Source organism: Hirsutella rhossiliensis (assembly GCF_020360975.1).
Source record: "Hirsutella rhossiliensis strain HR02 chromosome Unknown scaffold00016, whole genome shotgun sequence".
NCBI classification, from domain to species: domain Eukaryota; kingdom Fungi; phylum Ascomycota; class Sordariomycetes; order Hypocreales; family Ophiocordycipitaceae; genus Hirsutella; species Hirsutella rhossiliensis.
The window spans coordinates 1,422,709-1,439,290 of record NW_025408682.1 but is presented as its reverse complement, the minus strand read 5'-3'; the positions used below and the strand labels follow the sequence as shown (position 1 = coordinate 1,439,290).

General features: G+C 52.9%; 4 protein-coding genes across 4 annotated transcripts; 1 reads left to right on the top strand and 3 right to left on the bottom strand.

The window, feature by feature from the left end:
- Positions 1 to 519: 519 nt before the first annotated feature.
- On the bottom strand, positions 520 to 1,820 carry HRG_10716 (putative transmembrane protein; the record flags this gene model as incomplete). Its single annotated transcript, XM_044869186.1, has 2 exons — positions 520 to 1,575; positions 1,635 to 1,820. 2 exons carry the CDS (start codon positions 1,818 to 1,820, stop codon positions 520 to 522), a joined length of 1,242 nt encoding a protein of 413 aa, XP_044715928.1.
- A 4,695-nt stretch (positions 1,821 to 6,515) lies between these two features.
- On the bottom strand, positions 6,516 to 7,772 carry HRG_10715 (glycosyl hydrolases family 18 domain-containing protein; the record flags this gene model as incomplete). Its single annotated transcript, XM_044869185.1, has 4 exons — positions 6,516 to 7,022; positions 7,089 to 7,291; positions 7,348 to 7,637; positions 7,696 to 7,772. The coding sequence occupies 4 exons, from the start codon at positions 7,770 to 7,772 to the stop codon at positions 6,516 to 6,518; spliced, it is 1,077 nt and encodes a 358-aa protein (XP_044715927.1).
- A 2,237-nt stretch (positions 7,773 to 10,009) lies between these two features.
- On the top strand, positions 10,010 to 11,976 carry HRG_10714 (reverse transcriptase (RNA-dependent DNA polymerase) domain-containing protein; the record flags this gene model as incomplete). The annotated part of the gene is made up of 5 exons (XM_044869184.1): positions 10,010 to 10,378; positions 10,570 to 10,861; positions 10,931 to 11,257; positions 11,444 to 11,619; positions 11,680 to 11,976. The coding sequence occupies 5 exons, from the start codon at positions 10,010 to 10,012 to the stop codon at positions 11,974 to 11,976; spliced, it is 1,461 nt and encodes a 486-aa protein (XP_044715926.1).
- A 2,274-nt stretch (positions 11,977 to 14,250) lies between these two features.
- Positions 14,251 to 16,467, bottom strand: HRG_10713 (reverse transcriptase (RNA-dependent DNA polymerase) domain-containing protein; the record flags this gene model as incomplete). Its single annotated transcript, XM_044869183.1, has 5 exons — positions 14,251 to 14,341; positions 14,415 to 14,542; positions 14,767 to 15,147; positions 15,216 to 16,265; positions 16,351 to 16,467. 5 exons carry the CDS (start codon positions 16,465 to 16,467, stop codon positions 14,251 to 14,253), a joined length of 1,767 nt encoding a protein of 588 aa, XP_044715925.1.
- Between the last annotated feature and the right edge of the window lie 115 nt (positions 16,468 to 16,582).

Sequence of the window (16,582 nt, the reverse complement as noted above, 5' to 3'; positions counted from 1 at the left end):
GGAGCGGGAGAGTTTTGATTATGCTGATATTGATTCAGGATGGTGGGTGCTGCCCGCTTCTGCGCCAATCCCGGGCGCGCGGCTTGTTTTCGGATTCCCCTTTTATTTTTCTAATATTTTGCGTAAGAGACAAATTGGAGACGGCAAACGAGCCGGCAAGGCAAGGGAGGCACTCCGTCCTGTGATTAGCTCGTCGTGTGGGCTGCCGCTCGGCCATCCATTTCCGCTTCAAGCGGCCGGCCGCGCAATCCTGAATCAATCACGGCGCGTCACACACCACGTTGTGTTACGCGCCGTCAACCGGGCCACTCTTTCTGCTCTGTTGGCTCGCACCTGTTGATCCCCGAGAGTTTTGTGCTTCCCCAGGGCGCACAATTGTCTCATTCTCGTGGCCAACAAGGTCTCGCCGCCTTGGCAGCCATCGACTCCGCCTTTCATTTCTCCCGAGCCCAGTCTCCACGGCTGCTCCATCCAAGAATTGGCTTTCAGATACATCCCCGGACATGTAATATGGTCCTGCTACAGCGAGCCACGATGCCCAGGCCGCCAGCCAAGCTCGACATGGCCATCGCTGAATAGCGCCGACTGGCCGCCGCGGCTCTCGAGAATGCCCGTTGCATCATGCGAAACATCTTCCACAGCCGTCAGACGCAGCCTGATGCTATGGTTGGAAGCCGCACTCCAGTCGGGGAGACTGTCAAACTGCCCGGGAAACCCGTCCACGTCCTCGCCCGTCTGTGCCAGGGCGTGGACATACTTGTACCAAGCCAGATTGCGGCCCCGTCGCTTCCTCCCGCCCTGCAGCTTGGCCATGCATGACTGGTCGCCGTTGCTCTTCACATCCCTCACTCCGACAATGGAGACGACGTCGCGACTGATATACCGCCGGAAGTACTCCTTGGCTGTCTTGGAGCCTGCCGACGTGCCTGGGAACTCGTCAAAGCCGTACCGCCATGTGTTGTACCGCTTGCACGCAGAAGTGCTGCCCTGCTCTGCCGGCCTGTCTTTGGTGAAGTAGATACTGGTTGACGCATCGCCATGAATGTAGCGGACGTGGATATGAGGCGGCGCTTCCTTGCCAACAGCCGAATACCGCTGCGCGAGCTGGCCTCCACCACCGTGGCCAAAGACGGTGACATTTTGCATCCTGGGATATCTTGTCTGGTTAGCAAACGTCTCTACGATGGCCTCCAAGGCGTCAATGGGAGTCAGCTTGGTCCTCGGCGGGTGGTTTGCCCTGCTGCCGGCCTGCCAGGCATTCAGGTCGGTCCACGCAAGCTGGTTGCCAGTATACTGGTCAGAGTTGTATATGGTGGACAGGAACTGAGGAGCGACTACAACGGTATTCCGGTCTGTTCCGTATCCCCTTTTGCCGCGCCGTCTCCTGATGGCCTCGTTCATCATCGCCCAGTAGGCGCCTCCATCGCGGTGCTTGCCATGAAACGTGATATACACATGCTGTACACCATGGTCGGCCGAGTCGTTGGCGTAAAATGCTGGAATCTCTTCGCGTCCGCTACCAACTTGAACGGAAACAAGCCGCGAGCTTTTCGGTGGCTCAATCGCGCCATGAGCCTGGGGAGAGGTGAGCGGCGCATTCAATTACTCCAACACTGCTGTCTGAGCCGACGTGCTTCGCCTTCCTCCTTGCCATGGGGAAGTTTCAAGTAGCCATTCAAAGCGCCAGCATCTTGAGTAGACGCATCGAGCCCAGCAGGACGTTGATGGTTCAGATCCGATGCAACCGACAGTCGAAACAAAGCTACAGTTATGGCAGTGCATATGATTTTGTAAATGCACCAACTCCCATGTGACGCCATAGTCCAGGATGCAAGAGCCCGCGAACGCCGAGCTTCCAGATCAACTCAACACAGAGGCCATGATTGGTTCTTTATAATAAAACCAGAATCTTGATGTGATCCTCGATCTCTGCCTGCACATCCAATCGCTCTCAACCAATCAGTAATCACTTGCTCCGCCATCATGCACACTTGTTGAAGACTCGGTTGCTGCGCTGTTGTCCGCCCGCATTGATACATAGACGTCGAAGACGTCACTGCATGGCTTGATCATATGTCTCATCTGTTGTCTAAGATGGAGACAAGGAAAGCTTCAACGGCAGATCGCATTTCTCTCGTGAGACATCCTTTAATAATAAGCATAAAGACCCAACACCAGACCGTTCATTCTTTAAACGCCGTGAGCCAACGCACAGAGTGTGAAGTCCTATTTTACGATCTATACTTCGGTACTCTACTAGGGTCAACTGCTAACACGGTCTAGGGCAGCGGACAGCGGCGAACCCAGCCCTTTACAAACGAGGCTCTCTAGGTGAGTGTGACATAGGCAGCGGGCCGATCTATACCGGCTGCTAAATGTCTCTCTAGCTTAGAAGACTTAGTATTGCTCTAAGATTCACAGTCAGTCACTACCCCTCTATCGGAGACAAGAGACGCATAAGGCGACCAAACAGTCGGTAGAATAAAGGAAACCTAGCGAATGTATATCTTCCTCTTATATTTAAGAGCATAGCATCTAACGGCTCTAATAACAGGGTCAACGAACTGTTGCAGAGCAAGGACAAGTAAGTGCCCTTGCACCCCTATATCACGCAGCAAAGCCTAAATTGGTGTCTAGAGAGAAAGATCAAGTGCAATGGGTATGGAATAGCGTTAAGCAATTAGTGGAGACATATCCGTTGCCTGGCTAGGACGCCGTTGATCTAAACCCTGTCTATCCGACGCTTCCCGACGCGTAGCCTAGAGAATGATAGCTTGAATAGGGCTGTATATCTCTAAACGGGTATATGATGTACTGTACACAAGCTGCAATGTCATCCTGTCGCATATCAAGCTTAAGTGATTACTCATGAAGTGGCGATATTACTACGAAACGCCGCTGTTGCCTGGAATGCGTAGGCAGGCAACAAGCCTTTTATTTATGTATAAAGAGCTGCATAATTCCCTGCAGCTCGCTCACTCAATTCTTGTTTTTTAGATAATTCTCATCAATTGACTGATGCCATTCAGGTCGCTTTGCACAGCCGCTGTCGTGCTGGGTGTGGGCCGTAACTGTCTGACACACCCTTATATTGTTTTTTTTTTCGGTAGGTGAACTGAGGAGCCGGCGGTGCGTAAGAAGTCTGCCACGTCCAGCGGCTACCGACACAACGAAAAATACAACAGATCACATCCATTGTTACACAATCAATGCCCACTTGCCTGCTGTCTTCGTGAGAGCCTTCGGCTGAGTAATAGGAATGTAATATTAGTAGGAATGTAATACTAGTAGGAATGTAATACTAGTAGGAATGTAATATTAGTAGTCGGAATGCAATACTACTGGTCGGAATGTAAGGTTGTAGTCGGAGTGTAATATTAGCCAAAATCTGCCTACTTAATAGTAGGTAACTATCTTTCTTTTAACTAAGTAGATTTCTCTCTTTAATAGTGTCAAATCCCCTCTCTCTCTTTCAAAGCTGAAAAAACCTCCTACATTCCTTATAAACTTTACAATGCAACCTAAAACTTTTACCCTTTTTACTATTGCAGTAGCTGTTACTGCTACTGCTCCTCCTGAAATTATAAAACAAATTGGCAAATGGAAATTTGACGGCTGCTATGCGACTAATAACGGCAAGAAGGTGGCACTTCCTTACCTTAAGTATGGGTTCCATTATAAAGATATGACCCCAGATAAATGCGTCGGCATGTGTCAGCGAGCTCGTTATAAGTATGCTGGCGTAAGGTCTGGTCGTGAGTGTTATTGCGGGAATAAGGCTCATATAGTTAAGTCTGGCGTAAAGAAAGTGGACGTAGCAAAAGGATGCCCGTATGGATGCGTTGGTAATATGAAAGTCAATTGCGGCGGCGGCGGGGCAACCACAACGTATGTTTACGGTTGAGGGCAGGTTGTGTGCGATCTGGTATTTGCCCCTGGCTAGGAGCACCGGATGCCGGCCTTAACTTCGGACGGGCTCAATATTGAAACCGGGCGCGGCGAATGACAGTCGTAGTGACTCGCGGAGACCTTCAATATATTTGAGCTGCGATAGGTGGACATGTATGAGCCTGCCGGTTCCGACAACAAAATAAAGCTCCTTTCGTGCCTAGGCGACGACTTCCGGGTTCTTGAGAAGTAAGGAAAACACTATTGCGAGCATTTATGACGAGGTAGTGCCTGCAATTGGCAACGACACCATCTCGTCAATGACCCAAGAGTCAGTTAGAACCTTGCCGGTCTCGGGATCTTTAGCATTCATTAAGAGAGACTCTATTCGTACGCATCCAACTCTCAATTCGCACGCAACCCCCTTTTCAGCCACGATGCCTCCGACATCGCCTACCTCTACCGCGGATGTAACGCTCAGCACGCTTTAGCGGCCAACCAGCCTATCGTTTCGGTCATCGAGCCCCTGAATAGTTCTGCCAAGTTCTTCTACTCTTTCTATTGTAGATGTTACGATCTTATAGAAGGCCCGTGCAAAACTTCGTACTAAGCACCCGTTATTACGCGGTATACCGTTACCACAGCTCACCGCAGAGCAGATCAACGCGCTGGAAGCCACCGTCTGTATGGACTTCTTGGGTGACTACTTGACGCAGGTGCTTTGCTTCGAGCGTCTGCGCAAGGTCATTAACCCGGACGGGTTCAACGGACCGGCGTACTACGGGACGCACGTCTTCCTTTTGCCCTCTATGAGCGAAATGTACTACCTCCAAGGCGTGAGCTCGTGGCAGGGCCCTGGGGAGTTTGCTCTACTGTTAGCAAGGTAGACGGGCGAGGGGGTTGGAGACCGATAGCGGCAAGTCACTGCAAGAGGAGGCAAGAGAGGTCGTTAACCACATGCTCGCCAATACGGCCACGATAAAACTCTCACATGCTCCGCCGGGGGAGGTCCCCTTCCTTGCAGGTATTCGGAGCCGACAAAAGCATAGAGGGTCGGATGCAGACGCAGGTCTAGAAGGGGCCATGAGACAAGAAACGGCCTCACGTCCGTCCGCCGGGAGCGGGTGATTAGTGGTCCACGCAAATGACGGCTAGAAGGGCAATTGTCCAATATACTCCATCCAGTTCAAGCTCCGTCGTCCCGGTACGGAGCCGTGCCAACGTGCATTTCAGCCTTGCTCAGGGCTGCAGTGCATCACGTCCGCCTGCGTATGTATTCAGGTAGGTAAGCGGGATTGTGGACATGCCCGGCCACTGCGGCAAGGGGACGAGGGTGTGGACAACTGGCCGATTTACGGGGCGTCCCTCGCGCTGCTGCGTCGTCCGGTTCCCGACGAGCAGATTAGTGTGGGTGTGCGTGCAAGTCTAGAAGAGGCCCTAGCATTGTTATAAGAGGCAGTTGGGGCAACTTCGGCGAACCGACGCCAGTTGCGTAATATTTCGCAAAGCCAATAGCGGCCACCACAGTGGCTCTAATCCCATAATATAGCGAACGTCCGCTTTTGCAGCTGGAAGGCGCTCCACTAAAACAGGGACCTCGAAGGCCCGTTTGAGAGGAACCGCGAAGGCCAGAACATGGGACGAGTGCCCTTGACGTTATAAGGGTTCTGAAATGACTCAATGAGACTGGTGTCACCCCCACGATAATATCCACGTATCGTTCTGATTCGCAAGCCCGTGATCAAGGCAAGTAGCGGCGGGCCAGGGGAAAGACGACACCGAGGTCGCACGCGAGAGCAGTCGGGAACGAATTAAAAGCCAGGACCGAAAGTAGCTCTACATAGAAGAGGCGTGCAATCATTCGACCGGCAGCAGCCTGCAGAATAACGGCGTTATAGTCCTGGCCTAGATACGGAACGGATATGGTTATATAGTAGCGTGATTCCTTTATGGCATCTCTTAAATGCAGGAGCACTTGTGCTTTGGCTTTTGCCCCTTTGCGGCACAGGGGCATATAGATTGAATATGAGTAGGGATCCTAGAGCACAAATAGGTAGAGGAAGTCTAGGTATCTAATTAGAGTTAAGGAGGACGGATAGAGAGCTATCGAGAGGTATAGGAAGCTATCCCTATTTATTAAGTTACCTGCCCTCTTCTCCGCTCGAGATTACTAGTCAGGCCTCCGGTAGGAAGGGGCCGTGTGTAAGGGTCTCGGCCTAGGAGGGCAAAAGCAGTCGTCGCGCTACTAGAGCCCCCTTGCCACACGCCGTGGGTGCGCACAATATAGCAAAAGGGAACAGAATTAACTAAGCAACAGCTTCGTCAAGTATTCTTATAGCAATCCTATATATATATATTTATATATATATATAGCGACGGGCTAAAAGGGAAGGGGCTTGCCTAAGCGAAAGGCGGTAGGGGGCGGCGGGGAATTTGCAACGACCGACTTTTACTTAGAATTGAAGGTTTACCCTCGCCAACGTTGTCGTTCATCCGCTGCAAGTACTCGCTGCCTGGATGCGTTGCTCGCCTTGATCGTCAAGCCTGTGGGCCGGTTGGCCAAGGCGTACAGACCCGGATTCTATTTCGCCCAGCGACAGTTCCCAAAGGCCTTGGCGCGGCGCTACCTACTGGGCCTTGAAGCAATCCTGCAGGGCCTTGAGGTGGCTCCCGTCTTTGCTATCCTCTCCCAAGCTCCAGGCAAAGGCGCCGCCGAGCTGCTTCCCCTTGACTATCTCGCCACACTTCTTTGCGATGAACTCGGGCGTGTCCCAGGTCCAGAACTTGCTGGTGTCGGGATTCCACCACCACTGGCCGCCCCGGTCGTTGTCGGCCTGGCCATTCTCCATGGCCTTGGACAGCTCGGTGGTGCCGTTCAAGTTCTCGGCCTCGAAGGTGACGTCGCCCGCCTTCTCCGGGTCTTTGCCCCCGGCATCCTCGATGGGGCACCCGAGGGGCCCCTGGCACGTGCCGACGGTTTTCTTGAATTTGGCGAAAAAGGCGATGCCCAGGTTCAGCTTATCAGCCGGAATACCACACTGGGTGTACCTGTCGACGCTGCTTTTCGAGTCTTCGACGGAGCTGTGGTGGTTGGTCTCGTTGCGGCTTGGATCCTGCAAGCCGTAAGACACCACCTGTTGGGCAAATCGTCAGCCGTGCGTTCTTCTCCGAGACCCTCTCCACGTAGTCCAAGCGCTTACGTTGGCGAAGTCGACCGACTTTGCAATGTTGGGGCACTGCTCCGAAGTAAAGGCCGTCATTTCGTTTTGATTGCCGGGCACCGCGATGGACAGCTCCTTTTGGCCGAGAGCACCCTTGACGTCAGATAGGAGCTTGGGGTAAGCCTCGACCTCTCCCTTCCTCTCCTCCTCGCCGAGGCCGCCGGGGAACTTCCAGTTGATATCTGCAGCCGCCTCGGTCAGCAAGCGGTTCCTTTATAATGTCGATTTGACCACCCACCGACGCAGTCGAAGCCCAGCTTATCAGCAGTCGATGCGATATTCTTGGCAAAGTTCCCACGGGCCTCATCCGAGGCAATGGCGGCGCTGAAGCCGCCCGTCTTGTCCCCGCCTCCACCAATGGACATGCATACCTTTGTGCCCTGGTCGAAAAGTGCACGGATCTGGTCCAGCGGCATAAAGGGAGCGTAGTCGGTGCCATTGGTGAAGACATCCGACATGGCATAGGCCGTGATGACGTAGTTTACGCCGGCCGTTTGCTCTTTGGAAGGAAGAGTCGTCTTGTGCCATCTGTACGCAGCCAAAAAGCATGAGCTTGGACTGAAGCTGCCTTTCAGGTGCCACTTACTCGTCAAAGTACATGGCAAACCGCGCGGCACCGGCGGTGGTGGCCGCAGCTAAGACCGCGAAGCCAGAAGCGCGCATTTCGATGATACTAATGGTGAGGGGTAAATTATTGGATGAGTTGGTTGGAGACTGTATCTTGAAAGAAGATGTGCGATTTTGGGGAGGGACCGATAGATAAAGAGAGTTCTTAGTAAGTATAAGCGATGAAGTATAACGGCACAGCCATTGATTGATTGTTCCATCTTCTGGTAACGCGGAAGCGGTTGTTTAAATACATCAGATAGGCTTGGCCAGCTCGGAATAGACGAGTCAGTTCCGGTTCGCAACTGTGTAAACTTGCCTCTATGAGTATTTCGACCGAGTATGTCGTAGCTGAGATTTACTAAAAGTTTGCTCCCTTGGACAAGGTATAACCATGGATTATTACAGCTGAGGAGGTCTGGATACAGTTCACTTATGGGTCAGGTCGAGACGCATAAGCCAAGGCGCTTCAAAAGGCCAGGATTCGGAGAACAAGCTCGGACGAAACGGTCAGTCCGTCGCAAGAAGCTGCTAATGTACGAAACTGCACCAACGTACCTTGCTTCTGCCCTCTTCAGTGAGTCATGGTTTACAAGTCTATCTGCCCGACAGTGCAGTGTATATTCTCTTTCGAGGACTTGCGCCTTCTGGACATCTTCTTTGCCGGTGCTTGCCTCTGTAACGGGCAAGCCGCTTTAACGGCGGCTGCGCCGCCTAGCTTCTAGAACCTTCCATTGGCTCGAAGCTATAAAATGCTATTGTGCTCTCATGTAGTAGATTCTCTTTCTTTCTTTCTTTCTTCTCTATCTTGATAGTAAACAGCATAGGGACTAGTTAGTTGTATCAACTCACTGAGGCCTTTCACATACTATCAAGATCACTGAAGACATTGAAGACACTGAAGACACCGAAGACACTGAAGACACCGAAGACACCGAAGACACTGAAGACACCAAACTGAGTCCCGTCGAACTATTAGCGTTCAGCGAAGTCGCGATGGCCGAAGATAACAACAACATGCAGCCGGACGTCCTCAGCGCCCTGGTTGCCGAGATACGAAGTCTGAGAGAAGAGAGTTCCCGAAGAAACACCCAGTTTGAAGAACGTTTTATTGCCCTGGAACTCCAACAACACCAGCAAGCCCGTTCGTCTGAACTCCTAGAGCCAACGCCATCTGTCACCCCGGCTGTCCCCATTGAGGACACTCGTGTGGTCGCCACTCACAACCCTCACCCAACCAAGCGCCCCAAATTACGAGACATACCGAAATTCGGCGGCGACAAGGCCCAGTGGCGAAGCTGGAAACTAGAAACCGAAGGAAAGCTACGAGTCGACAAAGAAGCCCTTGGAGATGCAGAAGGCCACTTTATGTACATCTTCATGAGCCTAGAAGGCAAGGCTAAAGACAACGTGACCACATTTGTGGAGATGCAAACCGAGAAGAAAACGTTCAATGTTGCTGAACTACTCAACCGCCTCGAATTGCTGTACGGGAGAGGGATCGCAAGCATGAGAGCTACACGCAACCTGCATTCGATTAAGCAAGGAGAGAATGAACCGTTCACGTCCTTTTACCCCCGCTTTGAGGGAGATCGCCAATGCCAACGCCGAGTATTGGCCAGATGACAGCAAGATTTCCTACCTCCAGGAGGCACTAAACGATAAAATGAAAGCAGCCCTCATAGGCTCTGACCCTCTGCCATCAGCAGCTATGTTGGGCTGGCGAGGAGGTGCGATTCGCTGAGCAGCCAGATGGAATTGTTGGGTCAGTGGAAAGGCCTCGAGGCAACACAAAGAGTTCGGACAACTATGACAACCACCAGAATCATGGAGGCCAGGCTGCCCAGAAACAGCCTGGCCAGAAAACCGAAGTTAGACGAGAGGATATGATGGAATGGGAACCAACTCTACAAGCATCCGCGAAAGTGAACGCTGCGCGCACCCGCAGTGATAAGAACACATATGGTTACCAATCCAAGCGACCAGAAGACCAAGCGCTGTTGGGCAAGCGTGCCAAGTGGGTCGACCAGGCCGAGATGGACGCCCGTTACCGTGAAGGGCGTTGCCTCCGTTGTGGAAGAGACAACTGCAGAATCGAGCGCTGTCCATTGGCTGCGCCTATCCGACCCGCAAACACGACCCGACGCACTCAGGTCAATGCCGTGACCCCGTCACGACCAGCGGTCACTAAAGCCGAGGTCGCCGAAGACGATACTTCTTCTCATAACGATGAAGATTCAGACTAGGGACACGCGGCGGCTGTGAGAGAATGGGATGTGAGCGGAAAAGCAAAAATGGACGGAGAACCGTTCATAGCAGACGTCAGGGTGAACGGCACAGACTTCGTGCCATCTCTTGTCGACTATGGCTGCCTCTGCTACGGCGCGGTTAGCAAGCGCACATTTCACTCTCTCCAGTTGCCACATATACGCGTCCAGCCGCGCATCTTGGAGAATGCAGCGGGAGACGGCAAGGAGGTCAAAATCGACAAGATCACGTATGTGTCGATCGACCTCGATGGACATCAGCAGCATCGTGTTTTCATGTACGTCATCGACGATCTGAACTGGGATATGATCCTGGGTAAACGATGGATGGAAGACCAGGATGTTCACATCCATGCGAAGGAAGGATATCTCGAGATCGGGTCCAATGGAGTTCAAGTACGAGACCGACGACGTTACCAGCCTCCACAGCTAGATGTCTCTAATGTCATGGCCGCAACCTTTTAGCAGAAGCACGCCGTGACAAACGCAAAGGCGGCATTGGAGTTCACTCGGTCACGATGGCGGATATTGACAAGGCCCTAAGACCGAAACCGAAGACTGACGTAATGGAGAAGCTGCCACCACAGTACCACAAGTGGTCTCGAGCTTTCTCTCAGCAACTGGCCGACCAGCTGCCCCCTCATCGGCCAGGTGTGGACCTGAAGATCGAAGTGCTGAAAGACGAGCATGGCCGAGAGAAGCCCCTACCCTGGGGACCGCTTTACAGCATGTCCCGCGAGGAGCTATTGGTACTACGGAAGACTCTCACAGAACTACTCGACAAGGGATTTATTAGAGTCAGCAGCTCGCCAGCCGCGGCACCAGTCCTTATGGTGAAGAAGCCCGGCGGAGGCATCCGCTTCTGCGTGGATTACAGAGGTTTGAACCATATAACGAAGAGGGACCGCTATCCCTTGCCCTTACTGAGCGAGACCTTGCGAACGATAGCCAAGGCAAGGTGGTTCACCAAGGTAGATGTTATAGCAGCGTTCCATAAGATCAGGGTCGCCCCCGGCGACGAGGAAAAGACAACTTTCAGAACGCGCTATGGATCCTTCGAATGGCTGGTAGTTCCATTCGGCCTGACAGGCGCACCAGCAGCCTTTCAGCGGTACATTAACAGCGCGCTCCAGGATTACCTAGACGATTTTGTGTCAGCATATATCGACGATGTCCTGATCTTCTCCTCTGGAAGCCTGCAAGACCACCGCGACAAGGTCGGCAAGGTCCTCCAACGACTGATGGACGCCGGGCTGCAACTGGATATCAACAAGAGTGAATTCGAAGTCAAGGCTGTGAAATACCTTGGGTTTATCATCGAGGCGGAGTGTGGGATCCGAGTCGACCCTGAGAAGGTTGAGGCTGTGAAGGAATGGGCAACCCCGACGAATGTTAAGTCCGTGAGGAGTTTTATTGGATTCGCGAACTACAGGATGTTTATGCCAGAGTTCTCGGTGATAGCGGAGCCGCTAACGCGGCTAACGAAGAAGGACGTGCCATTCCGTTGGGATGAATTGTGCGAAGAAGCCTTCGAGAAGCTCAAGGACTTGTTGATCACGGCCCCGATCCTTGCACACTTCCATCCAGAAAGGGAGACTATCGTGGAAGCAGACGCTTCAGGATTCGCGTCGGGAGGCGTGCTCTTGCAGAGAGATGATAAGGATGGACTGGTACGACCTGTCGCATACTTCTCGAAGAAACATTCGGCAGCCGAAGCGAACTACGCTATCCATGACAAGGAGCTACTCGCCATTCTCAGATGTTTGGAGCAGTGGGAACCAGAGCTACGGGCAGTAGAGCACTTCAAGATCCTAACGGACCACAAGAACCTGAGGTACTTCTACTCGGAAAGGAGGTTGACAGAGAGACAAGTGCGGTGGTCGGAGTTCCTGTCCAGGTTCCAATTCGAGCTCGAATGGAGGCCGGGCCGCAAGGGCGGATTGCCTGACGCACTCTCGACGGGACCAGGATATGCCGGCCAACTACTCCGATGAACGACTAAAGGGACGCATTATGAGGCTATTCCAAAATGATCACCTTAGAAGGGTCCCAATATCGACATTGTCTACCAACACCGAGGGTGCCCAGGAAATCAACTTCGGAAAAGAGATCAGGATATTTGAAGATGAGGAGTTACAGCAGCTGTGGCACGCCGCACGGCAAGAAGACAAGCTTTATCAAGAACTCACGAAGCTGGTAGCAGATGGAGCGAAGAGTGTGCCAACAGACTTACAGAAGGAGAAGGTTGTCAGCATTTCAGAATGCTCATTAGACAATAGAGGCCTGCTGTGCTTTAGAGAACGCGTCTGGATACCCGGTTCGGAGCCGCTACGTACAAAGATCATCCAGGAAACTCACGACTCTCATATCACCGGACATCCTGGAAGGGACCTCACGTACTCGACTCTGTCGAGACGCTTCTTCTGGCCGGGTGCCGCTAGCGATGTACGTCGGTTTGTGCGCAACTGCGAGGTTTGCGGACGAAACACCATCTGGAGGATACAAAGAAAGGACTCCTAAAGCCGCTCCTATTCCGCAACGCATATGGAGCGAAATTACCATTGACTTTATTACTGACCTCCCACCGTCGGGAAAGATGGCGCGACGAACTGCATGGTGGTCACGGACCGACTCACCAAAGGCGTCGAACTCGAAGGATTGAACGATATTTCCACAGAAGCGGTTGCAAGAAGACTCTTCGAACGACACTACCCTGTCCATGGCATCCCAACGGCTATAACCAGTGATCGGGGTCCCCAGTTTGTCAGTGGTATGTGGAAAAGTTTCTGTCAGATGCTAGGGATCGAGTGTTACGATCAAGGCCGATATGGATAACCAGAAGGGACTTGGAAGAATAGTTAATTATCGACTTCTTAAGGAAGAAGGGAAGAGGAAGAGGAACTGAAGAAAAGGAGGAAGCGGTCTATATACGTAACGGTATGTGGAAGTGGATACCGTAAGGTATGTGGAGGTGGATACCGTAACATCACCCCTTCCTCCGGGAAGAAAGAAAAGGCCCTAAGCGACTTGAAAGCGCACCCACTGAAGCCCATGATATACGACAAAGCCACCACTTTTGGTGTTTTTGTCTTGCGGCGCTTACTCGTAGACCCTGTACGAGAGCCTTCGTCTTCACCCACGTCGTCGCCCTCTCCGTATGTTGCCACGAACCTCTTGAAGGCGTCCGTAAGCTTGATGTTGTCACGTGGTTCCCACGTGGGTTCGATATATCCGTCCCATTTGACGAGAAGTTCTCGGCCCTTGGGGTGGCATTCTGCCCGCAAAACCTTCTCCACGGAATACACTGGAACGGTACCGTCTAGTAGCGGTGGTGGTTGTGTGTCGTCTTGTACTTGTGATGGAAGAGGGTCGTTAGGGTCTTTGCGAAGGAGGTCAGCAAAGAAGCGCGGGTGTATGTTGGAAGGACATCGAGTTCGTAGACGTCAGGGCGATGACTCTGGTGACCTTGTACTGGGCTTGTGTCCACGAGAGTTTCTTTTTGAGTTGGGGGGTGGTAACGTTCTTCAAATTCAGCCAGACACGCTCCCCGACAACGAACTTTTGACTTGGCCGCCGCCCTTTATTCGCCTGGTGTTCCATGATTTGTTGTGCCGTCGCTTTCGCTGCTTGGGCTAATTCTTGACCCTCTCGTAGGCGGGCAATGAAGTGGTCGGCACGGGCCTTGGGGTCGGTTTTGGAGCGAGATGAGATTTGGTTTTGTTGGATAGGCTCGGCGTGGTACCCGTGAGTGAGGAAAAGAGTAGCGCCATCGGTCTGAGGGTGGTATGCCGTGGATAGACGTTGCTCAATGCGCACGAGTTCACAAAGCCGTTGCCAGAATTTGCTAACCCAGTTGCTGCCTCTGTCAGATGTCATCGTCTTTGGAAAGCCGTGGAATCTGTAGTGGCACTGAACAAAGCGCTCGGCACAAGCCTCAGCTTCCATCGAATCCATAGCTTCCAGTGTACAAGAGCCGAGCAGCCGATCACAAATTACCATCAGAAATCGGGGGCCTTTGCCGTTAGCTGGCAGGTCAACCATGAAGTCGACAGACAATTCGCTGTGAAATCTGTCCGGAATAGGCAAAGGTCGTAGGAGACCCTGTGGGCTGTGGCGCCACGACTTTGACCGTGAGCAAACATTGCAGTTCCGTACGAATTGGCGAACCATAAGGTATTGCTGGGGCCAAAAGTAGCTCCGTTGAAGAATGTTGAGCGTAACGTCGCGCCCAGGGTGACCCGTAATGTGAGAGTCGTGTGTCTGTTGTATCAGTGCCGTCCGAAGTGGTTCCCAATTGGGCACCCATAAAGCGCCGCGCCGGAGCAATGCTCCGCGGTCGTCGATTTCGCAGTCAGGTACCTGGACAGAAAGGTTGTATTCCGAAGGGAAGGTGGCGTTGCCTTGGACAACAGAGGCGTGTATGTTGCGGTACTCGCCGTCTTCGATCAGGCCGCGGTCCCAGAGCAACTGAAGCGCGGAGTCGAAGAAGAGTTTGGCGCCTCTGGGCGGGGCTTGAGAATCGTCGATGGGTGTGGTTTTGAGCGGCGCGTCTGTACCGCGCTGACGAGTTGGTTAAGAATGTAGTCGCCTTGGTGATGCTTGACGGTGCGTGGAGGTAGCCAATGATCTTTAAGCAGCTGGAATTCGCGGTTTTAAGGCGCTCGTCGTCGCCGTTAGCGGGCAGGTCTTGGGCGCGGCGAGAGGAAGTCCGGCTGTGTATTGTCCTTCCCAGCGCGAAAAACGATCTTGAACGTGTACCGAGAGAGTGTTTCCGCTAGGCGGACCTGGCGTTCGGAGAGGCGGCGGTTGGTCATGAAGTATTGCAGGTTCTTGTGGTCTGAGACGACTATGAATTTGTCAACGCTGCGTAACTCGCCTGAGAAGTGCTCCATTGCCGCGACGATGGCGAGAAGTTCTTTGTCGTGAATGTCGTAGTTCACCTCCGCAGCGGAGAATTTGCGTGAAAAATAGCCGACTGGTCGCAGTCTACCCTTTTCGTCTCGCTGAGAGAGGACGGCGCCAACGGCCCATCCGGAGGCATCGCATTCGAGTACAGTCTCGCGGTCGGAGTGAAACATCGCGAGGACGGGTGAGGTGATGAGGAGTTCCTTGAGCTTGTTGAAGGCGTTCTGCGCTGAAGCGTCCCAATTCCATTTGGTCAACTTCTTGGTAAGGTTATTGAGGGTTCAGAGACAGCTGCGAAAGTCTCGATAAACTCCCGATAGAAATTAGCAAATCCAAGAAAAGAGCGGACACCTGTCACTGTTGTGGGCGCCTCCCAGTCACGAATAGCCTGAATTTTCTCCGGGTCGACCGTCACGCCCTCGCCGGCTTTGATGATGAATCCTAGGTATTTGACTTCTTTCACGGCGAAAGCGCACTTTTCGAGGTCGAGTTTAAGACCGGCATTGCGGAGGCGTTCCATCACTGTACGGACCTTGGTCATGTGGTCAAGGTAGTCGCCGTCGCTGTAGATGATGACGTCGTCCATGTAGGCTGAGCAGAATTCGTCGAGGAGGTCGTGGAGGTGCGAGTTGATATAGCGCTGGAAGGTCGCGGGCGCGCCTGTGAGACCAAACGGTGTTACCAGCCATTCGAATTGGCCATACCGTGTGCGAAAGGCGGTTTTCCATTCGTCGCCGTGTCGGACTCGAAGTCTGTGAAAAGCGGCGCGGACGTCAAGCTTGGTGAACCATCGGGCAGTGGCGAGGTTGCGGAGGGTCTCTCGGATCAGCGGCAAAGGGTAACGGTCGTTCTTCGTAATGGCGTTGAGGCCGCGGTAATCGACGCAGAAGCGAAGACCGCCACTTGGTTTTCGTGCGAAGAGGACAGGCGCGCTGGCGGGTGAACTGCTGGCGCGGATCCAGCCCTTGTCAAGATGGTCAGTCAGAGTTTTTCGTAGCACGAGGAGCTCGTCACGGGACATCTCGTAGAGTGGTCCGAACGGTGGGCGTTTATCACGACCATCGTCGTCTTTCTCGAGGTTGATGGCATGATCCCAGATATCTCTGTGCGGTGGTGTGATATCGACGTCGTCGTCGTCTAGGAAATCGCCAGCTACATCTTTGATCTCTTGTGGGATTCGGCCGTCTTGCTGGAGTTGTTCAAGGGTCGGTTTCGCTTTCTTCTCGCTGAGCTTGGCGAGAGCTTTGTTGATGTCGGCGATGGTAACTGAGAAAAGGTGGGCGTCTTTCTTGAGGCGGCGCATGCGCTTCGTTGTCGCCATGAAGACGCTGGCGGAAACGAGTCTCGCGTCACGCAGGTCTTTGGTACGATCGATGACCTGTTGCTTGTCCATCCAGCCACTCACGAACCTTCACGCGACTGTTGCCGCGGCCGATTTGCAAGCGCTTTCCAGCTTTGTATACGACGTCATTTCGTTCCGCCCAACCCTTTCCAAGGATTAGATCGAATTCAAGGCCTGGGATCACATAGCCGTAGAGACGCTCTGCGCGGCCGTCGATATCCATGGTGATAAAAGCCATGTCGGTGATGGCGTGTTGTATTTCGTCTTGCTTGGCGAGTTTGAGAAGGCGCTTCTCGACTGGGATACGTGGGATGTGGTGTTTTCTGACAAATTCCTCACTGAAAGCTGCATAT